This window comes from Medicago sativa, chromosome 4 (assembly GCF_051527215.1).
Source record: "Medicago sativa cultivar Bolivia chromosome 4, Bolivia_mono, whole genome shotgun sequence".
Classification (NCBI taxonomy): Eukaryota; Viridiplantae; Streptophyta; class Magnoliopsida; order Fabales; family Fabaceae; genus Medicago; species Medicago sativa.
The window spans coordinates 90,961,271-90,986,486 of record NC_140752.1 but is presented as its reverse complement, the minus strand read 5'-3'; the positions used below and the strand labels follow the sequence as shown (position 1 = coordinate 90,986,486).

Here is a 25,216-nt window from a genome sequence, read left to right as displayed (position 1 = left end):
TTTAGTGTGTCAGATAGATTTTCAAGATCATCTCTCAAAATAAAAAGTTAGATTATCAAGATCAAAAAATTTCTACCAATAAATTGTTTTATTAATATTGTTATATTGTACTAGACTATTTTGTAAGCGCTCTATTAATTATGAATACGTGATAGTTATTTCTGAATTTTTGTGTCATTGTTTATGGAGTTTTCGGTTATTGGATTTTCATGTTTAATTTTTTATGAAGTAAATAATTTCAGAATCATAAGATTGTTGTACGATTAGAGGAATAAAAAAAGTAAATTGCATTAATTTAAAAAGTCTCCCCTCCCCACGTGAACCAAACATATATTTACTTAAAATTTCTCTTTTACTCTATCTCTTGAACCAAACATATATTTATTTAAAATATCTATCAAGTTATTCTAGTATTGAAAACCTAGCACCTTTGTACTTTTCCATAATATTGAAATTTTAGTCCTATTGCTAACACATAGTAAACCTCTGTTTAAATGTCTAATTGTTATACTAATATACTATGATGGAGAAAAGCAGATATTGAGAAAATTGTACTACAAGCACGGCATCGATGGTTGCATAAAGCTGAAATTCGTCGAATTCTCAGTAATTATAACAACCATAGTATTGCTTCAGAACCTCCATGTATGCCTACAAGTATGGTAGATTCTGATTATTCTAGTTTTGAATAAATACTTTCATTTTCCATCATTCATTAGGACAAAAAAATGGTTTATTGAGCATAATGTCTTATCATGTTTTGGTTTACATTAGGTGGTTCACTTTTCCTATATAATCGAAAGGTGGTGAAACACTTTAGAAATGATGGTCATAACTGGAGGAAGACAAAAGATGGAACTCTCAAGGAAAGCCATGGAAAACTCATGGTATGTATTGTTACAAACTGAATCTTATTGGCAACTTCTGTTTTGGAAATTAAACTTTAATGGGAGCATCTTTGTTATTTTTACTTTATATACTTTTGCGTCGAATGAGGTGTAATGTTTTCAGGATGGAGGTGTGGAAGTATTACAGTGCTACTATGCACGTGGAGCACAAAATAATAATTTTTGTAGACGAATTTACTGGTTGGTTGAGAAGTAAGTTTTCATTTTATCATTTTCTATGCAGTATTTAATATTCTAGACTAATAGAATAACTTATTAGTTATAGTTGCTTCATGAACTCTTTGTATTCGACATTTTTACAGGGAACTGTCACACATTGTTCTAGTCCATTATCTGGAGGAAGAGGTAACATGCTTAGCATAATTTAAGGAGGAATGAACTAATGACATACTTTTGTTGTAACAATCGAATGTGAAATAAGAAAGAACAAATATTGTATTCCCCGAAATTAAACTTCATTGCTTTTTCTTCTATCTTTTGCTCCAAATAACCAGGGAGCGAAGGCAACTTTAATATGTTCCAAAGAATATGAAGAATCTAATCCTTATGCTCAACAAACATATGAAGTTATGGCCAACACAGAGATGGAAACTTCTTTATCGTCTAATCTTCATCCATATAGTTACCATGTTCATTCGCAAACTAACAGTGCTCAAGCATCAGAATGTGAAGAAGCTGAGTTAGGTATATTTTTCTTGGGCTTCCCTCATTCTATTGGCAATTTGAAATGTTTTACTTCTGCGCAAAGAGAAAATTTTGAATAGCCTTTTTATGCTTTTATTCTTCGTTCACTTTTTTCTGTGTATCTATTTTAACATTGTGACTCATTGTAATGTTCATAGCATTCAATAGCCAAGCAAATTCTGATCTCTACTCTTTTCCTGAGCTGCAATACCCTGTTTCTCAGAACATTAAAACTCAACTCAATGGTTCTAACTATCCTCTACCACTCAAAGGTAAATTTCTTCTATTTTATTTTGATGTACTGTTGGTGTAAAATAAATTGGTTACAGGTTTTCCTTCGATCACTCAATCATGCATTTCCATGTCACTAAAAGAGGATGACTTTTGAGGTGATTGTTGTAAGAACCAAACTTAGTGACGTAGCAAAGCATGATTGGATGATACTGTAACGAAATTATGCGCTAGTAGTGCAGCAAAGTTAAAACGTCATTTTATATTTCGATCAGGCAAGATCTTACCTAACATGTCATACTAATTGTAAAATTGAAATTGTGATAGATGATCAAGAAAGGTTGCCTGTCTTTCGTCAGGTAGATTATATCCCACTCAGTCAAGCTAATGAAACCAGTTACATTAATAATGTTGGATCGGCATGTGAACCGTCAAAACTCCTTGGCTATTCATCATGGCAACATATCTTGGACAATACAGATGCAAGTTATGATGTGCTTTTTCAGCCTTTTTTTCCTGAGATACAATCCAATAACATGGAAATAAATAGTACTTCTCAACAATATGAGGTAATGGGGCAACATTTTAGCAGCAGCATTACTAAACAGAATCAGAATGGAAGTCTTATACAAAATGAAGGAAATTGGCAGGTATTGGATTAGTTATACGGCAAAGAAATCTGTGTCATTCTGATACTGGTCTGTATAAGTACTTTAGGCAACGATTATTTCTGCAAGTAAAATTGATACTTCATCTGCATGTAATACTCATTGTTTGCATTATTTCATGTTATATAGTAATATATATTGTTTCCTCAAAAAAAGTAATATATATATTGTTTAGTTCTAAATCAGGATCTATTGTCTGTTCCATATAAGCTTTTGCTTTATGTATGAGTAATTCTTTAACATTTATCTTTTTAGTTCTCTCCATCAAACTCGTTTAATTGCTAAAAGCTTAACTTTCCATATGAACAGGCATCTGGTTTTAATTCCTTACGCACATACGGTTGGCTTCAAGATGGTGATTATTCAGTCTCAACATGCGAGATTAGTTATAATAACAACGAACAGGAAGAACCGAGCAAGCCATCTAATTCTAATGCTTATTGGGATACAATTGAAAGCGAAAATGGATTTGACGATACAATTATTCCCTCCCAAGATCACTTTGACAACTATGTGCTGTACCCATCTATTTTCTGTGATCAGCTTTTCAGCATCATTAATATTTCTCCTAGCTGGACATTTGAAGACTCAGAAATTAAGGTATTCTATTTTGATATTCTTCGCTTGCCAAAAGTTTTGATCATATGCTCCCTGAAGCCAACTGTTGTAATACATGTTACATTGGTTTGTTTGTCTGTTAGCTATATTCTGATTATCTACTTCTTTGTTCACATATAAAAAACATTTTTTAGAAAACACGGTATCCATGGAAAAAGAGAGAAAAGTCTAAAATTGTATTGTACTGATGATGGTAAAATGATTCAAATGAAAAAGTTGACATGTTCTAATAGTAGCTAACTACTAATTTATAACTACTAATCACATTGCTTTTTTTGGTTTAACTACTAATCACATTTCTAATAACACTTTTACAGGTTTTTATTTTTGGACAATTCTTAAAGAGTCAACAAGAAGCGGAAGTTTGTAAATGGTCATGCATGTTCGGTGAAGTAGAAGTGCCAGCAGAGAAAATCGGGGATGGTGTTCTCTGTTGTCGTACACCTCCACACAAGGCTGGCAGGGTTCCTTTCTATGTAACATGTTCTAATAGGTTAGCATGTAGTGAAGTGCGCGAATTCAATTTCCTAGTCAATACTACTCAAGAAATCAACACTGCAGGAGAGAATAGAAGTCACTTTCAATACTTTTAATAAATAACTTAAAGAATTGTTTCCCACATAGTTTAGATTCAATTAGTGTGAATGAGAAATCTCAGATTAGAAGTAAAAGCAGTTCTTTGCTTATGAGGGAGGATGACAAATGGGACAAACTACTGATATTTATTCTAGAGATTTATTCTGTTGTTAGATTTTTGTTTGTGCTTAGTATATTGATTAAGATAGTGAGCTAGTCCTTATACTTTATAATTCATCCTAGTCCTAGCATAAGATTTTTGCTTGTTTATATTTATAAGTATGCTTTAAGATTGTTGTTAGCATGTAAAATGTTGAGGCGAATTCTTCCTTCCCTTCCTTGTCCTCTCCTCCATTAAAATCTCTTCCCTCATCTACGTTGAACCGAGCAGACCTTTATTTTCATAAGTCATTATTCTAGTAGTATTGAAAACCTAGCAACTTTGTACTTTTGCATAATATTGAAATTTTAGTCTCTTTGTCCTTTTCCCCCTATTTTGTATCTTATTGCAAACACATAGTAAACCTCTTTGTTTAAATGTCTAATTGTTATAATATGATGGAGAAAAGCAGATATTGAGAAAATTGTATTACAAGCACGGTATCGATGGTTGCATAAAGCTGAAATTCGTTGAATTCTCAGTAAAACCTGTTATATTGCTTCAGAACCTCCACGTATGCCTGGAAGCATGGTAGGTTCTGATTATTCTAGTTTCGAATAAATACTTTCATTTTCCTTCATTCATTAGGACAAGAAATGGTTTATTGAGCATAATGTCTTATCAGAAATAGCAATATTTACGTCATGTAATTAATGTGGAAGGTCAATGTTATCTTGTTTTTCAATATATTTTCAGGTTTTTCTCTTACCACTTTAATTGCTTTTCTATATAATAGGGAGTTCGGAAAGAGAGGATTCAGATCCAAACAGATCTCATGGTGCAAACATGGCAATCTGTCCTTTTGCTTTGCACTATGCTCACTTCAGCTTTGCTGTCCAGTTTCTCCTTCAAGAATGGCTGCTGCAACAACAAATAAACAGGTTAGTAGTGCTCACATACACAATGACATTGCATTATCTATTCTCTCCAAATTGCCTCTTAAATCCCGCACACGTTTTACTTGCGTTCAAAAACCACGGTCTTTTTTATTCCAAAGCTCTTTTTTCATGAACATGTTCACAATAGTTTCTTATCCAAACATGATGAGGACAACGACAATGACACGCATCTCCTCCTAAAGTAAACGACACGGGGGTTCCTTCCATTACTCGCTGTGCATTCTTTACGGTGAGGGGTACGAGGATAGGATTAGATTAGATTGACCTCCTCCTTTTCGAGAGGATGTCTATCATATTGAAATTATGGGCTCGACTAGTGTTAATGGCACTCTTTGTATCTACCAAGACATTAGCGATGACATAACAATTGTACTGTGGAACCCTTCTACCAGAGAATTTAAGGACATTCCTCCTAGCATACAACCCTACGACAATATTGAGTTTAATTTTCATCCTCAAGGATTTGGTTACGACCGTGTTAGTCGGAAGTCTCGATATCCTTTAGACTTTGAAGGTAATTGGGTATGTGTGCCTGAAAAGGATAGCCCGTTATGGGAGATGGCCTCTTTTCGGGAGGGAGATGTAGTAGAGATGTATGATCCTTTTTGGGAGATATACAGCCTTAGAACTAACTAGAGGAGGAAAGTTGATGGTGTTGATATGCCCGTTTCTTAGAAAGATAGTTCTCGAGTGAACTTGAATGAATGGTGTCATTGGTTGGACTAAAAATATGATATGGTGTCATTTGAATTTAGCAATGAGATGTTCTTTGAAACAAATTTACCCTTATACTCATCAAACATAATGGAAGAATTGTTGAGCAGACACTTGGGGGTGTATCAGTGTTTTGCTTTAGTATGTACTATCACTAAGGCCACTTCTTTTCACGTATGGATTTTGAATGAACTCCGGATCAGAGAACTGGCTTGACACAGCCGCCTAAGAAATTAGGTCACGGTCGCGGATCAGAGAAGAGTTACTTGTGTGACGCATCTATATCTGGGGATGAACGGGTAGAACTCAGGGCTTTCGGGTGTGTAAATCGGGGAACGATCAATTGGGTGTCTGGGGTGCTATAAAGATGGTGTCAAGGAATCATGAACTAAACTCTTTGTTGTTAGGCCTTCAACTCGCATTATGTGTGCTATTGGGATTGGAATAAAGAGTGCTATATTCTACATAAAAGAAAATATGGAGCAGCCCTGGTTGATTTAAGTACCCAAACTAGTGAAGACATTGAAGTTGAGGCAGAGTCGGTTTGCAAGAAGATTGTGATTTATAAGAAAACCTTCTTCCTTTTCCTTTTGGAGGAATGAATAATTAATTTGTTTTTGCAGTCTTATCGTAAAGCATTCAGCCATGAGGTTTGATGCTATCAAGTTATTCATATCTTGTCAGTAGCCCATGATTTATTGATTATCAACTATAGTAGAAAGAAACTTTTTAGTATTTATTTTGATGCTTCAATCTCCTCTAATTAGAATATTGTTCTGCTTTGTGTGTGTATTGTTGAGTGTTTTAGTTCTGTTTCCATTGTTTGTAATATGGCCATGTGAATAATTTCCTAACTTAGGTTTGCCTTAAAGACATAGAGAAACAAGTGAATCATCACACTTCAAACCCCTTTAATCATGCTACCCAATGCTATGTCTATAAAAATGATCTTAACAACACAATTGGTAGCATAGCATGTGAGTCATAATTTTTTGATCTAGATTTCCTTGTTTACTCTACTCTATTTGTGCATTATAATGGTTAAATTATGTTCATACATGCATCTTACGTTAGACATGTAATTTATTGATCTAGAAGTAGAAAAGGCATATGGCCTACTGAAAATATTTTAATAGGACTCAGGCTAGCTATACAGATTATTATTCCGTATTATGACTTGACAATTCTCTAATTATTGTTAAGTGGTGACATAACCCATAAGGCTGAATTTTACATGCCTGCTATGATGATGTAGATTTCAAATAATAGGTCACTTCCTGTATCAATGAGTTGTATTGTATGTGTGACCGTAAAATTTTCATGCAAGATATCATAAATTATGGGCAACTGACAAGATATAAATAACTTGGATATAAATAACTTGTTAGCATCGTTCATAAACCTCATGGCTGGGTGCTTTGAGATAAGACTGCAAAAAAATATTAATTATTCATTCCTCCAAAAGGAAAATGAAGACGGTTTTCCTTATAAATTACAATCTTCTTGCAAACCGACTCTGCCTCAACTCCAATGTCTTCACTGCTTTTGGGTACTTAAATCAATTAGCACTAGCTCCATATTTTCTTTTATGTAGAATATAGCACTCTTTGTTCCAATCCCAATAGCACTCATAATGCGAGTTGAAGGTCTAACAACAAAGAGTTTTGTCCATGATTCCTTGACATCGAGTTCATTCAAAATCCATACGTGAAAAGAAGTGGTCTTAGTGACAGTACAGACTAAAGAAACACATTGATTTTACACCCCTAAGTCTGTTCAACAATTCTTCTATTATGTTTGATGAGTAAGAGGGTAAGTTTGTTACAAAGAACATCTCATTGTTAAAGTCAAATGACACCATATCATATTTTTGGTCCAACCAATGGCACCATTCATTCCAGTTCACTCGGGAACTATCTTTCTAAGGAACAGGCATATCAACACCATCAAGTTTCCATCAAGAGTTAATTCTAAGGATGTATATCTCCCAAAAAGGGTCATTCATCTCTACTGCATTTCTCTCCCAGAAAGAGATAATCCATCTCCCATATAGGGCTATCCTTTTCAGGCACACAAACCCAATTACCTTCAAAGTCTAAAGGATATCGAGACTTCCGAATCACTTTATAGTCATCTCTAACACGGTCGTAACCCAATCCTTGACGATGAAAATTAAACTCAATGTTGTCGCAGGGTTGAATGCTAGGAGGAATGACCTTAAATTCTCCTGTAGAAGGGTTCCACAGTACAGTTGTTATGTCATCGTTAATGCCTTGGTAGAGACAAAGAGTGTCATTAAAACTAGTCGAGCCCAAAATTTCAATATGATAGACATCCTCTTCAAAAGGAGGAGTCCAATCTAACCCTATCCTCGAACTCCTCACCGGAAAGAATGATCAACAAGTAATGAAAGGGAAACCCCTGTGTCGTTTGCTTTAGGAGGAGACGCTTGTCATTGTCGTCGACCTCATCATGTTTGGATAAGAAATTATTGTGGAACATGTTCATGAAAAAGGGTTTTGGAATAAAAGAGACCATGGTTTTTGAACGCAAGTAAAACGTGTGAGGGATTTAAGAGACGATTTGGAGAGAATAGAGAATGCAATGTCATCGTGTATGTGAGCACTACTAACCTGTTTATTTGTTGTTGCAGCAGCAATCCTTGAAGGAGAAACCGGACAGCAAAGCCGAAGTGAACACAGTGCAAAGCAAAAGGACAGATTACTATGTTTGCACCATGAGATCTGTTTGGATTTGAATCCTCTCTTTCTGAATTCCCTATTATATAGAAAAGCAATTGAAGTGGTGAGAGAAAAACCTGAAAATATATAGAAAAAAACACGATAACAGTGACCTTCCACGTTAATTACATGACGTAAATATTGCTACTTTCTGTAATCGGTATAGAGGGTAGAAGCTAGAAAGAAAAGAAACTTTTACCAGTGCTCTAGAAGGATGGGATGTGAAAGTTATCCTGAATGACATTAGTTCAGATTTCATATGAACTATTGCTTTTTCTTCTAACTTTTACAGGACGATTCTTAACGAGTCAACAAGAAGCTAAAGTTTGTAAATGGTCATGCACGTTCGGTGAAGTAGAAGTGCCAGCAGAGATAATAGGGGATGGTGTTCTCTGTTGTCCTACTCCTCCACACAAGGCTGGCAAGGTTTGTTTCTATGTAAAATGTTCTAATAGATTAGCATGTAGCGAAGTGCGCGAATTCAATTTCCGAGTCAATACTTCTCAAGAAATCAACACTGCAGGAGAGAATACAAGTCAATAGGAAATCTCAAATGAGAAGCAAAAGCAGTTATTTGCTTATCAGGGAGGATGACAAATGGGAAAACCACTGAAATTTAAAATTACTAGATGCAAAATTCTGCAGGTCCACATCAGATATCCACCGGAGAAAGCATCTAAAATGATCCAAAATTATGCTGGTGTCAGTGCGCTAATTTTTTTAGTGATAGTCGTTGTAATCGGCTATTTTTGTTACATGAGAGAAAAAGTAAAAAAGAGCAAAAACAAAAACTAAATCGTGATCAAAGGCATTCTTTGAGCATCTGCTAGAAGCGCAGAAGACAGACTATGAAAAAATTCTTTAACCATAATCAAAGAGTCTTCATCTTTGCAAGGATATCCGCATAAGCATTCCCTTCACGAAAAGTATGTTTCAAAATAAAATTTGAGTGGAGAAAGTTACTCAAATGTAGTAACACAGGCGCACAGCATAAGGCAAGAGCCAAAAAGCGGCTCACGTATTTTAACATATAGCTGAGGATAAGTTTACCAATATAGTAACACATTTTCTAAATCCTAAAAATTTTCGCAAACTAAATGTTTTTCGCTTCTGTCTTTTGATTTTTGTAACCAAAAATGGCCCTTATTAAGAAGAAACGAGACAATTTTATAATCTCGTTGATCTTGAAGCATTGTTGGATATTTGAAGTGTATTTGGATGGAGAATTTAGAAGAAGATAAGGGAGAATTTACTAAAATTTTAGACACTTTAAAATATTTTTCAAAAAAAATAAAATAACATGATAAATATATACTTCAATCACAACTTCTTTAAAAAATAAATACTTTATATTGTCCGTAACTCAAAAAAGAAAGTAAGTCATCTCCTCCCGTCCTTGAATCTCTTTGGTGCCATTGAGGCGCGAAAGTCACATAACATTGGCAAAGGTGTACCACGTGAGTGGTGGTTGTCTTGTTGAAGAGATTTTTTTTCATTTATTCAGCATTGTTTTCAAACACAAAGGTGTGCCACATGGGACACTCTGATTTGCCAATGTCGTGTTACTTTGGCGCCTCAATGGCACCAAAGTGGGATCCCCATCCTTAGCTTCCATCTATCTGTCTGGTCGTTAATTGTGTGTATGGGTTAGCATTTTATAACTGAATCAAGCGATTGTCTTTATTTTAATCCTTGCAGCAACCTTGATTTACGTTCACCTGTAGTTTAAGGGAAGGGAAATAGTGAGGTCATTGCTAACATTTCACACAAAAATGTGTAAACAAAATGCTTATGAGCAAATTATGATGCCAAATTTTTTCTAAGCGTTAAATATGTTTTTTGTCTCGTTTTAGTCTCTCTAGAAATTTTCTTGTTAAATATGTTTTTGGTCTCGTTTTAGTCTCTCTAGAAATTTTCTTTGATTTTTAGTCCCCAAAAGTTTTTCATCTTCACTTTTGGTCCTTCTTTTTAAGAAAACTCAAGTAGAAATTATATTTTTGAATAAAATTTTGCATAAAAGTTACAAGAATCTCTCCCAACATTTTTGTAACAATACATGAAATAAATTTGAATTTTTATATTTTTTACGGTTAAAAATTTGTATTTAATTCACTTTTATGTTTACAAAATTCTACACAATTTCATTAAAAAATACAAATGTTACACATAAATTGATTTTAAAATAAAGACCAAAAGCAGTGATTGAAAATTTTATCAGGACTAAAGTCGAAGAAAAATTTTATATGGACCGGAATGAAAGAAAAAAAAAATTAGAAAGACTAAAATGAAAAGTTGGTATATTTATAGCGAGCAAAAACATATTTAACCTTATTTTTCAATGCATGGGTCATTGCCGTGATGATCTGAGGTTGGGTTGAGATAAACTTCTGCACCGCTCTCTTTTTACAGATTATGCAGTTTGCCACATTGATTAACTTAATAATTATAGAACATATATAGATGACTCTGGTAGCGTTTTGATATGTATTACAAAATCAAAGTTTGTTTGTCCTTAATACAAGTCAGTTGATCCCCAAACACAAACATAACTATAGAGCTCTGATGAAACTAAATTAATGTTAGCATAATTAACGAGCATTTTACATTTCATTGTGTTTCTAATGTTGGTTGAAAACAATTGCAACCATGAATACATATTGTCGGCAAAATTTCCACCATATATATACTGCTCTTATTGTGAGAAAGGAGAGAAGAAAAAGGACAGTGCTACCACCATCCACTGTACATGCCAACCACCTAAGTATACATTTCACAACACAACCTGTATTGCTATAAAGGAAGCAACAGCTCCCTCACAATCCCTCCCAACAGGTTGAATAATGGTATAACATGAAAATAAATAGAGAAACTAGATGGAAAAAACGGGTCCAAATGATTTGAGTACCTAAAAGTCGTGCAGCACACCTCCATCTAGTTACTGTTACCGGGCCCAATGCTCTCATAGAACAAAATGTACCCATGGTCGGTGTTAGTTGAATATTCCTGTGGTGATCCAAAGAACGTTTGCACGGCGGACTCATCAATCATCTCAACATTTTCGTCATCAAAAAATAACCAGTGGTTATGGCTTTTCACAAGGCTGACATAATGCCCATGGTTGGGACCACTGCCAACATGAACAACTACCGCAAATAGAGAATACTCAATATCTGCATCTTCAACAGTATTACTCAGCTTCAGCTCAAGGGGAAAAACAACTCGGTAAGACAACTTCTTGTAGCGGCCCAGCTGTTCCATGTATTTAAACCGCTTGAGATGAATGACCAGAATGTGAGGAGGTTTCTTTATCTTCATTCTCTTCTGAGCTTCTTGCAAACTAATACCAAAAGAAAGTTTGCACCTTGGTCACTAGATTGGTAAATGGGCATGAAAAACAGAGGAAAAGAGTGCATATATATTTGTACACACTGAACTAACATGACCAAGAAATCCCGTTCAGAAAACAAATGAAGTGCCAATCAATGGAAAAACAAACATGTTACGGTTTGCTTGTTGAAAATGAAAAGGAGATAAAATGTCCAAAAATATACATGATATTCAAACAATTTGACATATGAGTCACCACATTTATTTTATTTCCCTCTCCAGTTAAAAGTAGAAAACAATGGCGTAAAAAACCTTTACAGGAAACTACTAAAATGATCTAGATCTGAACAGATATCTGAAAATTTGGTTTTTGATAAAGTCTAATGCATCAATTGAAATCCATGTTAAACAAGCAGTAGCATCGTTTAGCCAAGCACATGACTCAAAATGGTTGACAACAGACAGTTTACATTTTCCCAACCAATCGAGAAACCAAGTAACAGCTGATGCCACAATATAAAAGCATATACCTGCAGCACTTGTCACAGAAAAATTTGTCCTCCGCATTCAACGTCTCAGTGGAACTGAAATTTTTCAAACAGCTTGTAATTGAACTGTTTTGCTCAATATCAAGGCTCAAGTCAAAAAATGTTTCGTCCCTAGCTGTCACAGTTTCACATTGCAAGCACCTTGTCTCATTGGTGAGTATTCCCTGGTCACAACAACTTGCAACAATGAAATTCCACAATATAGATATAAATCTAAATTTTGTGATCAACAAACTGTATCCATTACAAAGTTCACAATTTATACTTCCTCCAAATTTGTTGCAACAACAAAAAAAAAATGACAAAAAAAAATTGGCAAAGCAGGTCACCTGAAAGTTTTTGTGTACCCAAGTAATTAAAGGCTCTTTCTTAGGTCCATTAGCATGACCATTCTTGAACCCATTTGCAACCTTTTCTGAAGGTGTTGGTGTCTCTGGATCAGTCTTTGCAGCCTGAGCCTCTTTCTCCAGAATGTCGACAAGTTCATTCAGTAAAAAGTTCAAGAATTCGTGGGCATCCTACCGAAAAGAGAAGACCGACAGTAACATTGTTGTATTAGTTAAAAACTAGACAAAATATGAGGTACTGTGCAACCAATGATACATTAAAATTAACAGACTATAAACAATCAATGATAATAATAATAATAATAATAATAATAATAATAATAATAATAATAATAATAATAATAATAATAATAATAATAATGAATAAACTTGTATGCTACAGTGAAAATTCATGGTAAACTACAATCTCATCTGCAAGTAACAAATTGTTGTAATTTCTGCTAAACAGACACCCAACATCAGTTACAGAATTATTTCATCATAGAATGAAAAGGAAAAGAAAAGAAAAAAAAACTAATTGGTATCACCATCAGTATAACAGTGATATGCAGCCAAATCTATTAGCAGGCTTAATAATGTAAAGTGATAAGGGATGGTTGTGAGTTGTGACATGGAAAAGATTATGATTCCACCGGATATATAATAATAGTTAATAAAGATCATATCTAAAGTCTTAATTTGGTCGGACCTAACTCAACCATACAAAACCAACTTGTAAGGTGAAGAATGTCTCCCACTTATAACTACTTTTTCATGTTATAAATTTGTGTTGACTCTGGTGGGACCCACTTATAAATACCCTTCAGGTTATAAATTTGTGTTGACTCTTGTGGGACTCTCACCAGAGCCAACACACACTCCTCACGCCCATGAATGAACATCTAGACCGTAACTTGCAGGATCAGCCCAAGCCACCGAGGCATACTTAGTCCAAGTGGTGGATTTCCATATATTGTGCTGTCCAATGATATTGCAAATGTTTATAATGACACAGTGGTTTGCCTTTGTTTTGCAGGTAGAACTTACATTCAATTCTTGGATAAGCCTTTTCTGCATTATCGTATTTCTTTACAAAAAATAATGCCCAAAAATTACTACCCGCAGGATTGGAACCCTTTGCAATTGAGAAAAACAAGCAAGCTAAACCACTGCATCACAAATAAATATCTGATTGACTTTTTTATTTTATACATAGTGATGTATATTTTATATTTTTTTTGTTGCAAATTATTATATTTTTAACTTAAGCATTTAAAGGCCTCATCTTAGAATTTGCTTTCAGCTTCAACATGTGTTGGGCTGATCCAATTGACCTGAGTGGATTCAAAACAGGTGGCTCGACGGATCTTAGACAGGCTCTGACACCATCTCAAATTTTGGATTGGTGTTAATTCACCCTACAAAACTAGCTTGTAAGGTGAGAGATGCCTCCCGCTTATAAATAATTTTTCAGGGGCCATATCACATCAAATGTGAGACTGTCAACATAAAGTAAATGTTAACATGCTAACAACCTTAAATGTTTTTGTGAATTAAAAAAAGCTTGTAACAATTCCGAGGGTGAAAACCGCATGCCTTGAATTTGGTCCAACCTGACAGAATAAAAAAGTAACACTGGTCTGCCTAATGATCTACCAACCGAAATACTTGTTGTCAGGCTCACAACATTACCATCTGGAAACATCCAATATAGATAATAGCATCTCTAACTAGGATTCATGTGCAGAAAAGCTGAAAGTTCGAAGCAAGGAAATGTAAATAAACATGGAGCAACACCTACTTGCATCTTTGCATAATCATGGAGTGACAAGTAACATAGCCGAACGCTGCATACAAACCCATATCCAAACTAATGTCTTATTTATATTTATACTTTATAATCTAAATGTCACTGTCAACAGTTTTTACAGAACTCATGAATAACAATTCGATGTACAGGAACTTATTCTTAACACTTATGGTAGAGTACATACCTGATGCATATAGCTACGAAAGAGTTCATTCTGTTTTTTCAACCTCTGTACAAATCGTTTGGGAGCAATGACACCGGTTTTCTTCTTCTGCGAACTTATCTATACCAACAGAAATAAATATGTTGAATTCAGGATCAAGAAAGACATAACTAAGCATGTAAATGACATCAAGATATAGTTGATACTTGATAGGATTTATACAAATGATTTGTTTCAGGTTCACAAACCTCACAAAGTAAACTCTATTGTTGGATGTCTTATGTATCACGCTGATTTTAAAATTTGCAACGACTAATTTTCATACTTTCCAGATGCTAGATAATCATGGTGCAGCTTCTATGATCAGTTACAAAAGACTTATTTACATTTTTATTCAGTAACCCTATCTTTTATTCTCAACTTGTTTGTCTCATGCCTGACAAATTCTCCTTCAACACACAAACAATAACAGAAAAAGGAAATAAAAAATAAGAAAATCTGGTAGGATATGTTATTAAAGAAAATATGGTTTTAAAACCAAAACTAAGGATAGCAAAAACCACTGTGAGGCATTCAGATAAAAAAAACACTTGTTTGAAGACCAAATGAAAGAAGAGGAAGAAGAATGCAAGGCTGGGAAGTCGGCAGCATCTTTGACAAGAGTCCAAAGCATGAATCATAGCCGCCGAAATTAGTGAAGACAATGCAAACTATCAAACTGTGAATCATGCTTCAGTCAATCAAATATGAAAAAGCATAGAGGCGTCATCCATGTAATGCACAAAATTTCCAAACTACAAATTGATTACCTGTGAAAACAAGTCAGCTAAGCAAGTCAAAAGATTTTCTTCCGCATCCCCTAAGGTTTTGTTATTTCCATAATACTCCAGCAGTTGTTCCCGAAATGGAACACAAAAGTATAGTGCCTGCAGAAGGTAGAAAAATGAGTAACATGATGCTGAACAGCCCAGAAATCTCCACAAAAATATAACAAACAAACCCATCTTCAAACTTAATACTTAGAATCATAATTAGGCCTGTTTGGAAGAACAACTTAATTAAGTGATTGTCATATAAGCGATTCTGTGCAGTGTTGTCGATTGCAAATCACAAAAAACAACGGTTTGTTCAAATTCTACTATGCTACAACACAACTGCAATAGCCACTATAGCGATTAGTCTAAATTCGGCTACTCTATAGTGTTACAGTGCCGCTATGGCCACTATATGGCAACCCTATTATCTAAAAATAATTATATAACAAAAAATAGATTAAATTAAAACTGTTTACATATAACATATAAGCTGTTTATAGAAGTTATCTTGAAGAGCTTATGAAAATAAGTGAAAACAACTTATAAACATATCATAAATTGCTTTAATAAGTTTTCCCAAACAGTCTCACAAGGACTTGTGTCATTAGATAAACTCAAATAATCAAATCCAAACAGGTAAATAACAAAAATCCTTATAGATTATTCAACAATTAAACTCTTCAAAAATTTGTTTGGACAAGTCAACATAAATTCAGAAAAGAAAAAAATGGTTACAATTAACGATGTGTATGAATCATGAATAAACAATCAAAGAAAGCAAATTCACTACGATTTAGAATGAATCGGATTGGAAAATAGAAGATTAAAAAGAATCGATTAAAACCTGTAAAACGCTGTTACAATAACAAGTATTGCCGAAATTCTCAAGACCAAAGTAACGTTCTCCTTCAGGGAATTGGTCACCGAGTGCCTTCTCAAGCTTGGAACCAGCAGCACCCATCAGCACGTGCGTCAATGTCAATCGATCAACGATGAACTCAGATTCCTAACCGATTCAACTCAGCGATTCTAACCATGAAATTTGTTACAGAATGAGTCGTAGAAAGTTTCTGGGTTTTCTGTGATATTATCGCGGAAGAATGAAATGAGGGTTTTGCTAGAGAGAGAGAGAGAGAGAGATGAGCGCAAGTTGTAAATGCAGAAGGAAATGTTGGAGGAAATTGGAGTCTATATAATTTTTTTTTTTCTCACAAAAAAATATCGATTTTTCTGAAGCAATCAAAATTGGACAATAAAACTTAGGTTACCCTTCAAAAAATAAAACAATTTGCAAACAAATGCAATAAAAGGGTTGGGAGTGCAAAGTTGTAGTTGATTAACCTACATTAATGGGTTACCCTTAATGTAGGTTACCCTGTAAAACGCTGTTACAATAAAAAAACAATAAAACTTAGGTTACCCTTAATGTAGGTTACCCTGTAAAACGCTGTTACAATAAAAAAACAATAAAACTTAGGTTACCCTTTAAAGAACAGTTTTTTATTAATGTTTTTTTTAAATAATTTAATGATTTCTTTTTTTAAAAAAAACTTAACAAATGCAATAAAAGGGTTGGGAGTGCAAAGTTGTAGTTGATTAACTTTAAAACTAAGAATTAAAGGAGTTGGACATCCAAATTTAAATCCAAGTGAAAGAGTAAATAAAAAATAATTTAATAATTAAATTACTAATGTTGGTTGTTCAAAAACAAAACCAAAAAATAAATGTACTAAAACGATTTTCACCCCCACATGTCTGAAAATAAGTCTAGAATCAACGTACTTTTTCCGTTACTTTTTACCATTAGAAAATGCTACCTCATGTGTTAACCAAATATGAGCCTCTACACGTTATTCTCACATCAAAACTGTCATACTATAGACTAACGTCAATTTAAAATTTAGACTTAATTCACGCACAAATTTAGTTTGTGAGATGACTTTAATTTCATGCATGGGCGGTTTCAAGGTCCGGCAAGCCTGGGCAGTCGTCTGGGCTCTGGGCTAAATTTTGTGCAATTTCTTATGTAAATGCCTCTAAATTAATTGTATAAATCCCTATAAATTGGACAATTTTTTTAGATTTTTTGATTATTTGCTTGCATTTTCTTATGTAAGCCCCTATAAATGTGTTGGCTCCGCCACTAATTTCATGGATAAGTTATTTTCTAGTGAGTTGGCATTGATGTGAAATCCAAGTATAATGTGATATGTCAAGTTAATATGATATGTCATAACCTCTAACGGTATCAGGGGCAGATCTCCTTGGAGACCCTCAGGTGCCACTGCACCCCCCAACTTCTCTATAAATTGCATATTAATCATATCATGTTACATGCTTTCAGATTGTTGTAACGGTCAGACGCCCCCCAATTGTCTTGTGGGCGTGTGTTCGACTCTTCCAGGACCCTTTTTTTTCATATTTCAATTGTATTTTTAATGTTTTATATTTAAAAAAAGATATCCTGATGGGAGTTGGTTGAACCGATATCATCCATGTAAATCTCAAGCAAGCAAACCACCCCAACACCTTATGTTTCTGGTAGTGGTTTGAAACTGATTAACATATATTCTTCCAATATTTGACACCCCCAACAAAATAACTAAAGATCCGTCACTGAATGGTATGATCCCTTTAAAAAAAAACCTTTAATAGTAGTATAAGTTAATTCCTTAAAAAAATAGTATAAGTTAATGAATATATCATATCATTTTGAAACATTATATGGACTTTATTCATATTCCAATCAAAATCTAAATTATCAAAGTCTTATTCCATTCCCTGGCGATAACAATACCATTTTGTTTATAGACTTTTTTTTATGAAAAATTGTTTGTTGACTTTGACTATAAACTATACTACAAGTTACTAGTGGTATAAAAATATTGACTGGTCGATATATATGTTTTTTTTTTTTAAAGAAGTGGTCGATGTATATGTTACATGTTACTTCAATAGAAATTAGAGATAATTGCAAATGAGTCCTCTAACAGCTTATTGGAAGCGAAAACATCGTATCACTGCATCATAGAGCCTTGACTTGAGTGATGATGAATCTCTTCCTTCGACTCTCTCCACCTTAGACCGTTTACAATGGTGAAAAACATTCAACAACAGTCAACACCCACTTTTTCAATTCCTAACACTCCACATCATTTTATCTCTCTTATTCAGCACTCATTCAACTTTTAGTCTCTCCAATGGTTTTTATTCAACACTCTACCCCACCACTTTTTATTTCATATTCTTATTTAATTTTATATTTTTGTTTTTTTATTACATAAAATTACAGTTATCAATTATAATTAAATTAAAATAATAAACACTTAACAATTTTTTTTTTGTTTTTTTGGAAAAACAAAATTTATTTAAATAATTTATTTTCACTAAAAAAAGATTAAAATTTCAAAAGAAAAGCTAATAGAAAGATAATAACAAGATTAAGATAGTGAAAAACTTGGTTTTTTTTCTGTGTCCAAATCAAATGAACCAAGTCTCTATTTATAGACAAAAAAATCAAAAATTTTGGTAAAAAAATTTAAAAAAAAAAAATTGCAATGAAATAATTGAGTTCAAATTATTAAGATTATAAAAATTCAGGCAGCTAATCAAAAGATTACATGTGTCACCCACTTTATCCACAAAGCATTTCTCTCTCTCCAAGTTCAACAATGTTGAACTCATTAACTCTTCTCTCCTCCACATCATTTTTCTCTCATTTTCAACACCCTCTTCCAATGGTTCAACATGTTGAACTTGGCTTTCAACTATCCCATTGCACTTGGTCTTAGTAATTTCACTATTCATACTATGGTTTTAATTACATTTTTTTTGTAAAAAATGAGACTGGTTTTAAAATAATTTTGATGTCCGAATCGTACGTTTTAAAGTTTTTAATGGGATAATTTGTTAAAAATAAATTAATGGGACGAAATAATAGTTCGATGTTCTGGCCCATTTATTTAGTGGTAGCAAGTGCAACATGAGACTTTTGAAACGTATTTTGAGTGGATGTGAAAAGGAGTGGCTCAAGTTGAGTTCTCCGATTAAACCAACAATTGATGTGGCCAAAAAATTAGTGGAAGCTTTAGATAGAAATTGAGAGAGGTGCATAAAAATTGGTCTAAACTCTAAATCAAAGAACATTGTGAAAAAGATGACATTGTTTCTCCCTTGTTCCCTTGTTGCTTCGCCATCATCATCGTTGTACGTAACCATAGTGTTTTCACATCAGAATCATAATTGAATTGCTTCTCCACCGCGCTGCCTTCAAGCGCCTCCTTTCAGCCAAATACTCCACAATGGATATTTTCATTCAAAACGGTTGGAAACATGCACTAAATTGGAGTATTGACACTGTCTCAAAATAATTGATTTTTTCTCAAAGAAAATTTGTTTAAAAATAACTCACATCTTCGATTTTCAATTAAGCTTCTTGTTTATTCCTAACTTGCCTAACATCGACTAGCACAAAAGTCCACATAGACCAATACATTAACGTAAAAATTTCAACTAACTGCCAACTTTCATTAACATAATTTATTGCAACACTTAAACACCTCTAAGATGTTTGTGTACGATTCAACATATGTTGGGTCACAAACTAACGAAGATACTTTAAAATTAAATTAAAAGGGCTTTAAAAATAATGAGAATGTTGAGAGTGTTAAACGTCTCAAGAACATTAGTTAAGCAATTTAAACAAAGATAGATTTTTATAAATAAAAAAATGACGTAACTATTATTTGAACAAAATGACAACTTATATTTCTAAGACAAAAATTTTATTTATGAATTTCTTTATAAATATTCATGAGACAGTGGTTAGCAAGACCCTGAAAATAAAATTAAATGAAACAAAAAAAAAACGTATTGTCTTAGAAATAACAATAAAATGGGTATCGTCTTAAGAACATTTAACGAACTAGATGTCCCAAGAAACAATAAAAAAAACACACGAACAGATTCCAACTACAAAGGGATTTTCCATTCAACTTCATGCACAAGCCATAACTTGAGTTCCTCAAATAATAGTTTGGGGAGCAACTGTTTCGGCATTGGCTGAAGCTGATTCATTGTTAAGTCCCAAAGTGAACATCCCAAAAGGAGACTGCATGGTCGTGGCATAAGAGCAAATGAACCCACAAGAATGATAGCCAAAGCGGCCCATAACAAGGAAGAACACGAAGCAGGCGAACAACCAGAAGGGTCAGTGGCACATAAGAACGGGTACCGAGATAAACAACCAATACGGTCCACAACACAAGAGTATACAAACCAAATATGAACAACCAACTAACGAAGATACTTTAGTTTAAAATTAAATTAAAAAAGATTTAAAAATAAAGAGAATGCCAAGAGTGTTAAAGAGCGTCTCAAGGACATTGATTAAGTAATCAAAACAAAGATAGATTTTTCTAAAAAGTGACGTAACTATTACTTGAACAAAAATGACAACTTATATTTCTATAACAAAATTTCTATTTATGCATTTCTTTACTAATGTCGATGAGACGGTGGTTAGCAAGACCCTGAAAATAAAATTAAATGAAACAAAACAAACATTATCTTTGAAATAACGATAAAATGGATATTATCTTAAAAACATTTAACGAACCAACTCGCAATAACGAACTAGATCTCCTGAGAAACCAAAAAGAAAAAAAGAAAAACACGTGCACAGATTCCAACTACAAAGGAATTTTCCATTCAACTCCATGCACAAGCCATGACTTGAGTTCCTCAAATAATAATTCGGGGAGCAAATGTTTCGGCATTGACTGAAGCTCATTCACTGTTAAGTCCCAAAGTGATCCTTCCAAAAGGAGATTGCGTGGTCGTGCATGAGAGCGAATAAACTCACAAACATGATAGCCAAAGAAGCCCATAACAAAGAAGAACACAAAGCAAGGCGAACAACCAGAATGATCAGTGGCATGTAAGAACGCGCACCAAGGTAAACAACCAGTATGGCCCATGGCACAAGAGTATACAAACCAAAACTTGTGGTCGCGTATAGTCACTATTCACAAAATGCAACTTTCATCCCACGCTCGGTGACTTGAGCCTCAGAGCACATGAATATACACCGCTTTCATTCCCCGAAAAAAGAAGGCCAAGAGGGACGGAGAAAAAGGCAGCAACTGAGGAAGTATCATACTCAAAGGTCATTCAACACCATCAACCTAACTTAATTTCTAACACGCACTATTTTTTGAGTGAAATACATGCAGATTCCAACTATTTATATGACTCATTCTATAAAATGAAATCAACTACTTAAAAATACGACACTTTAAAAAAAAATCAACTACAAAAGTTTACATGAATGGTACATGTTCCATTTCCACTTTCAAAATTAATATTTTTTTGGTACTGTAAAAAACTTTAAATTTTTTTGGTAAATTTATATATTCTAATTTTTTTTTTGAAAAGGTATACATTCTTTAAATAAAAACCCTTTATTGAAAAGAAAAAAAAAACAAAAAACCTTTTACCAATTCTTCGAATATTTTTTATTTTTTTTTATACAAACCAATTCTTTGAATTTAATTTATAAGGAAAAAATGAATAAAAAATAAAATAAAAGAGGAGTTGCGCTCATAAAGGATGAAGTGAAGTAAGATAGGGTGTGGATCTTATCTGCAACTACAACACATATTGCACACAGTTGCTGTTCATCAGATAAAACATAAGAGAGCGCGGAAACACAATGTTGAACCTCTCCGTTACTTCACCTTCTTCTTCTTCAAAACTTTCCTTTCTTCCAAAACCATTACAATCCAAAACCTCCTTCAATGGCATTCGTCTACGTCAACCAAACACGTGCACAATTCCAGCGACGAAACACACCGCTTCGGTCTCAGTTGTGATGATGGCAAAAAGAGAAGAGGAATTGAAGCAAATTAGAACTAAAACCACCGAACAAATCAACGAAGAGGTTGTTGACCTTAAGGGAGAGTTGCTCATGCTTCGCCTTCAGAAATCCGCTCGTAATGAGTTTAAGTCCAGTGATTTCCGTCGCATGCGTAAGACGGTATATTTTCTCAATCTTTAGATTATTCATTCACTTTTGTAGAAATTTGAGTATACTTTGTTCACATTTGCTTAATTAAATTTTTAGGATAGAGTTGCTTTTGATTATAAGCTAGTTTGAACACAAATTAAGCCAATCTTAATACATTAGTAGAGTTAGGGGAATGAGAGTCTGTGAAATTAGGAATGAATAGGGTGCTAGTAGGAAAAATCTATTGAAATTTTGTCATTTTAACTTCAATTGAATATTATCAATGTGTTGTAATTGTCATTGTTCTATGGTTATGTTAGAGAAACAACTGGCTTCTTATTGCCTGGATCAGTGCAAGAGACTTGTGTTTAGGGCGTCGATAACCAAATACACAAAACCAAAGACTCACTAGGGTGGGGAATAGCGAAATTATCAAGCCTATGACTTACATATTACACACAATATTCAAAATTGTCAAGGGGACAATGAAATATTGCTATGTTAGAATGGAAATGGAGAGAAAGGAAAGGAAAGAAGCCTATGTCTACATCCCATTTGCATTATTTTTGGTGTCTATTATACCAAACTTTGGGTAAAATTTGAAGGCATCAGGATTTTTATCTGGAGCAACAATGAAATGAACATTGAAATGAAAGGCCAAGGGATTCAAATTCGTTAACTTCGCTGTACTTTGAGCAATGTAGCTCGTGTACTTATCATAGTTGTTACTCATGTATTGCGGCGCATAGCAATTGGTCCAGAAAACACCATACCTGAAATGGGGAGAGTCCCGAAATACCATACCTGAAAAGTGGAGAGTGGGGTGGTGGCCGTTGTAAGATGGCTTGGAGGAGAAGTCATTCTCCTGGTTTCAGTTCAATTTCAATCAACCAATACGATGGCTTGTAGACTCTTGTTTCTTAGATTCACATAGATTAAATCCATTGCCGGGTCTTAAGTTTGAATCTTTTATGGCATAATGTCCTCATTCTTTAGAGTTTAGGTCTTTGAGGAGAGAGAGCTCACGTAGTACCATTTGTTAACAAGTGCTAATAGCTAACATAGCTTGGGGTATTCATATCTAGTATAATCTAATCCAATGTAAACGGAAATAACTGAACTGAAAACCAGGAACCGAAGAACCCCAAAACAGAGGACAATAAAACTGCCAAAGAAGAAAGAAAACTGAAAAGGTCAAGTTTTGGACATAATGCACTGCAGTTTAGCATACTTAACCTTTCTTCATAAACTAGCTGCAATATCTTTTACTTTAGTTGTTTGGACATGATGTAATGTGACTATGCTCACATCAGGAATGTCTTTGCAAGTTGCAGCCTATTCTTACACTCATTTGTATTATAATTTTGATTCAATTAAGCTGCAGCAGATTAATATCTCCACCTTTATTCTTTGTTTCAGTCCTTTTCATTATATTGCTTTTTTAACCATCAAAATCACGATTTACTCAAAAAACATTATTTTATCATGTCTAGTTTCACTCCACAATAAAATTCAATTGTTGTGGCCTTTTCTATTTTCATGTATGTTATTAACCTTTTCCACTCATGCAACTGATATTCTGTTATCAGAACTGAAATTTAAATTGGTAGAACTAGATTTGACTTTCGAGATCATCAAAAAATCCAAAAGAAAACTCTAGCCCAGATAACAGTAGACAAGTGTAGGGATACACCGAAACCGAAAAAAAAAAAATTAGGAAATCATCTCTGCCCTGTGTTATTAGTCACCCCACAAATGCTCAAGTGATTTCCTATTCCACCACACATCTATCCTTCCCACATTAATGTTCGTCTCCATTGGTTCCTGCATCTCCCATTGCCCTCCCCTATTGCCACGTGTTCTGTTTGGTAGGATCCAGCATAATAGATTAATCTCCTTCAGTCCTTCAGTACTGACAGACTAACAGTCCTACTTCAGTTTGCTTTACTATCCGCGCTCCTTTTCCACTTTATGCAACACACCCGCATGGGAGGCTCATGACGGGCCCATCATCATTTTATCAGAGTTCATGTCCCACCAATAAAAATTGAATTGAGGAGAATGGGCACTAGGGATTCAGTAGGCAAAGAAGCAGTGCATTAGCTAGGATTTAGAATGTTTAGATTCCATGGTAAAGGAAAGAAATGCACACAATAGAAAAAGGGGAGAGAATCACAATATCACCAAGCTTGTCCACCCCCATTTATTTTTAGTTTTAATATTACCCTAATAATAATAACTTCAGATGATCCTAGAAAGCTTTACCAACAAGCGGTATCCTTCTTTTGGGTGAATGATTACTGTTATTATTGATGCAGATTGCTCGCTTGCTTACTGTAAAGCGGGAAAGAGAGATCGAGGAGGGTATTGGTAAGAGGTTGTCCAGAAAGCTTGATAAAAAATGGAAGAAAAGCATTGTTGTAAAACCACCTCCATCTTTAGTGAAGCTTCGGGAGGAGGAAGCAGCTGCAGAAGCCGCTGAAGCTGAAAAGGCTGCATGAGCTGGCGTATTAAATATGCAAGTTATAGAGTTACATTGTTAAAATTGTTGTTAGTCATTGTTTTTAATGTTTTGGTGGATGTCGTCATCTCGTTGTATTAATATATTATTTGTAGTAACCTATGTTCTTCCTGTCATAAGGTTTTTTATGTCTTGTATTCTGTAACCGTAAGAATAGAGACATGGTTATCAAAATCGCAATTCACTGCCTTCAAATTAGGTAATCATTTTTTATTTTATCAAGAGTTTAAATTCATTAAAAATTCGTTTTAAAAGATTACGTATTAATATTTTTTGGTGTACAAAACACAGATGTTTGTGATTCAGGTTATTTACTAGTATATGTGTATGTCTGTGTTTGAAAGGCTAAAGGAATCACATTCACATGACATTTCAGAACTAATTTAAAGTCGAAACAGCTTGCTTACATGCAAGTCCTGACTCCTGGAGTATGACTCCACCACCGGATAATAGAAACAGAGTAAATTTGATGCCTTTTCTAACAGTTACTGTTCCCGTAGT

At 34.1% G+C, this 25,216-nt stretch overlaps 3 protein-coding genes and 1 pseudogene across 4 annotated transcripts; 2 read left to right on the top strand and 2 right to left on the bottom strand.

The window, feature by feature from the left end:
* Positions 1-657: 657 nt before the first annotated feature.
* Positions 658-3,858, top strand: LOC146933662 (calmodulin-binding transcription activator 3-like). 2 transcript variants are annotated; one of them, XM_085708404.1, is made up of 6 exons: positions 658-887; positions 1,012-1,100; positions 1,211-1,253; positions 1,403-1,592; positions 1,751-1,864; positions 2,151-2,485. In XM_085708404.1, exons 1-6 carry the CDS (start codon positions 756-758, stop codon positions 2,483-2,485), a joined length of 903 nt encoding a protein of 300 aa, XP_085564530.1. In that variant the 5' UTR covers positions 658-755. The 2 variants fall into 2 exon arrangements, with proteins under 2 accessions (XP_085564530.1, XP_085564529.1); XM_085708403.1 differs by lacking the exons at positions 658-887; positions 1,012-1,100; positions 1,211-1,253; positions 1,403-1,592 and adding exons at positions 2,801-3,091; positions 3,427-3,858 and having other exon boundaries at positions 1,646-1,864; positions 2,151-2,473.
* A 3,042-nt stretch (positions 3,859-6,900) lies between these two features.
* LOC146933661 (F-box protein CPR1-like) lies at positions 6,901-8,443 on the bottom strand (annotated as a pseudogene).
* Positions 8,444-10,762: 2,319 nt separating this feature from the next.
* On the bottom strand, positions 10,763-16,348 carry LOC146933660 (ubiquitin carboxyl-terminal hydrolase 4). The gene is made up of 6 exons (XM_085705461.1): positions 16,033-16,348; positions 15,183-15,299; positions 14,395-14,493; positions 12,404-12,592; positions 12,057-12,238; positions 10,763-11,536 (listed from the first exon to the last, which is right to left on the bottom strand). Exons 1-6 carry the CDS (start codon positions 16,147-16,149, stop codon positions 11,131-11,133), a joined length of 1,110 nt encoding a protein of 369 aa, XP_085561587.1. The 5' UTR covers positions 16,150-16,348; the 3' UTR covers positions 10,763-11,130.
* A 5,471-nt stretch (positions 16,349-21,819) lies between these two features.
* On the top strand, positions 21,820-24,910 carry LOC146933659 (Ribosomal L29 family protein). Its single transcript, XM_085705448.1, has 2 exons — positions 21,820-22,224; positions 24,513-24,910. The coding sequence occupies exons 1-2, from the start codon at positions 21,901-21,903 to the stop codon at positions 24,693-24,695; spliced, it is 507 nt and encodes a 168-aa protein (XP_085561574.1). The 5' UTR covers positions 21,820-21,900; the 3' UTR covers positions 24,696-24,910.
* The last annotated feature ends 306 nt before the right edge of the window (positions 24,911-25,216 follow it).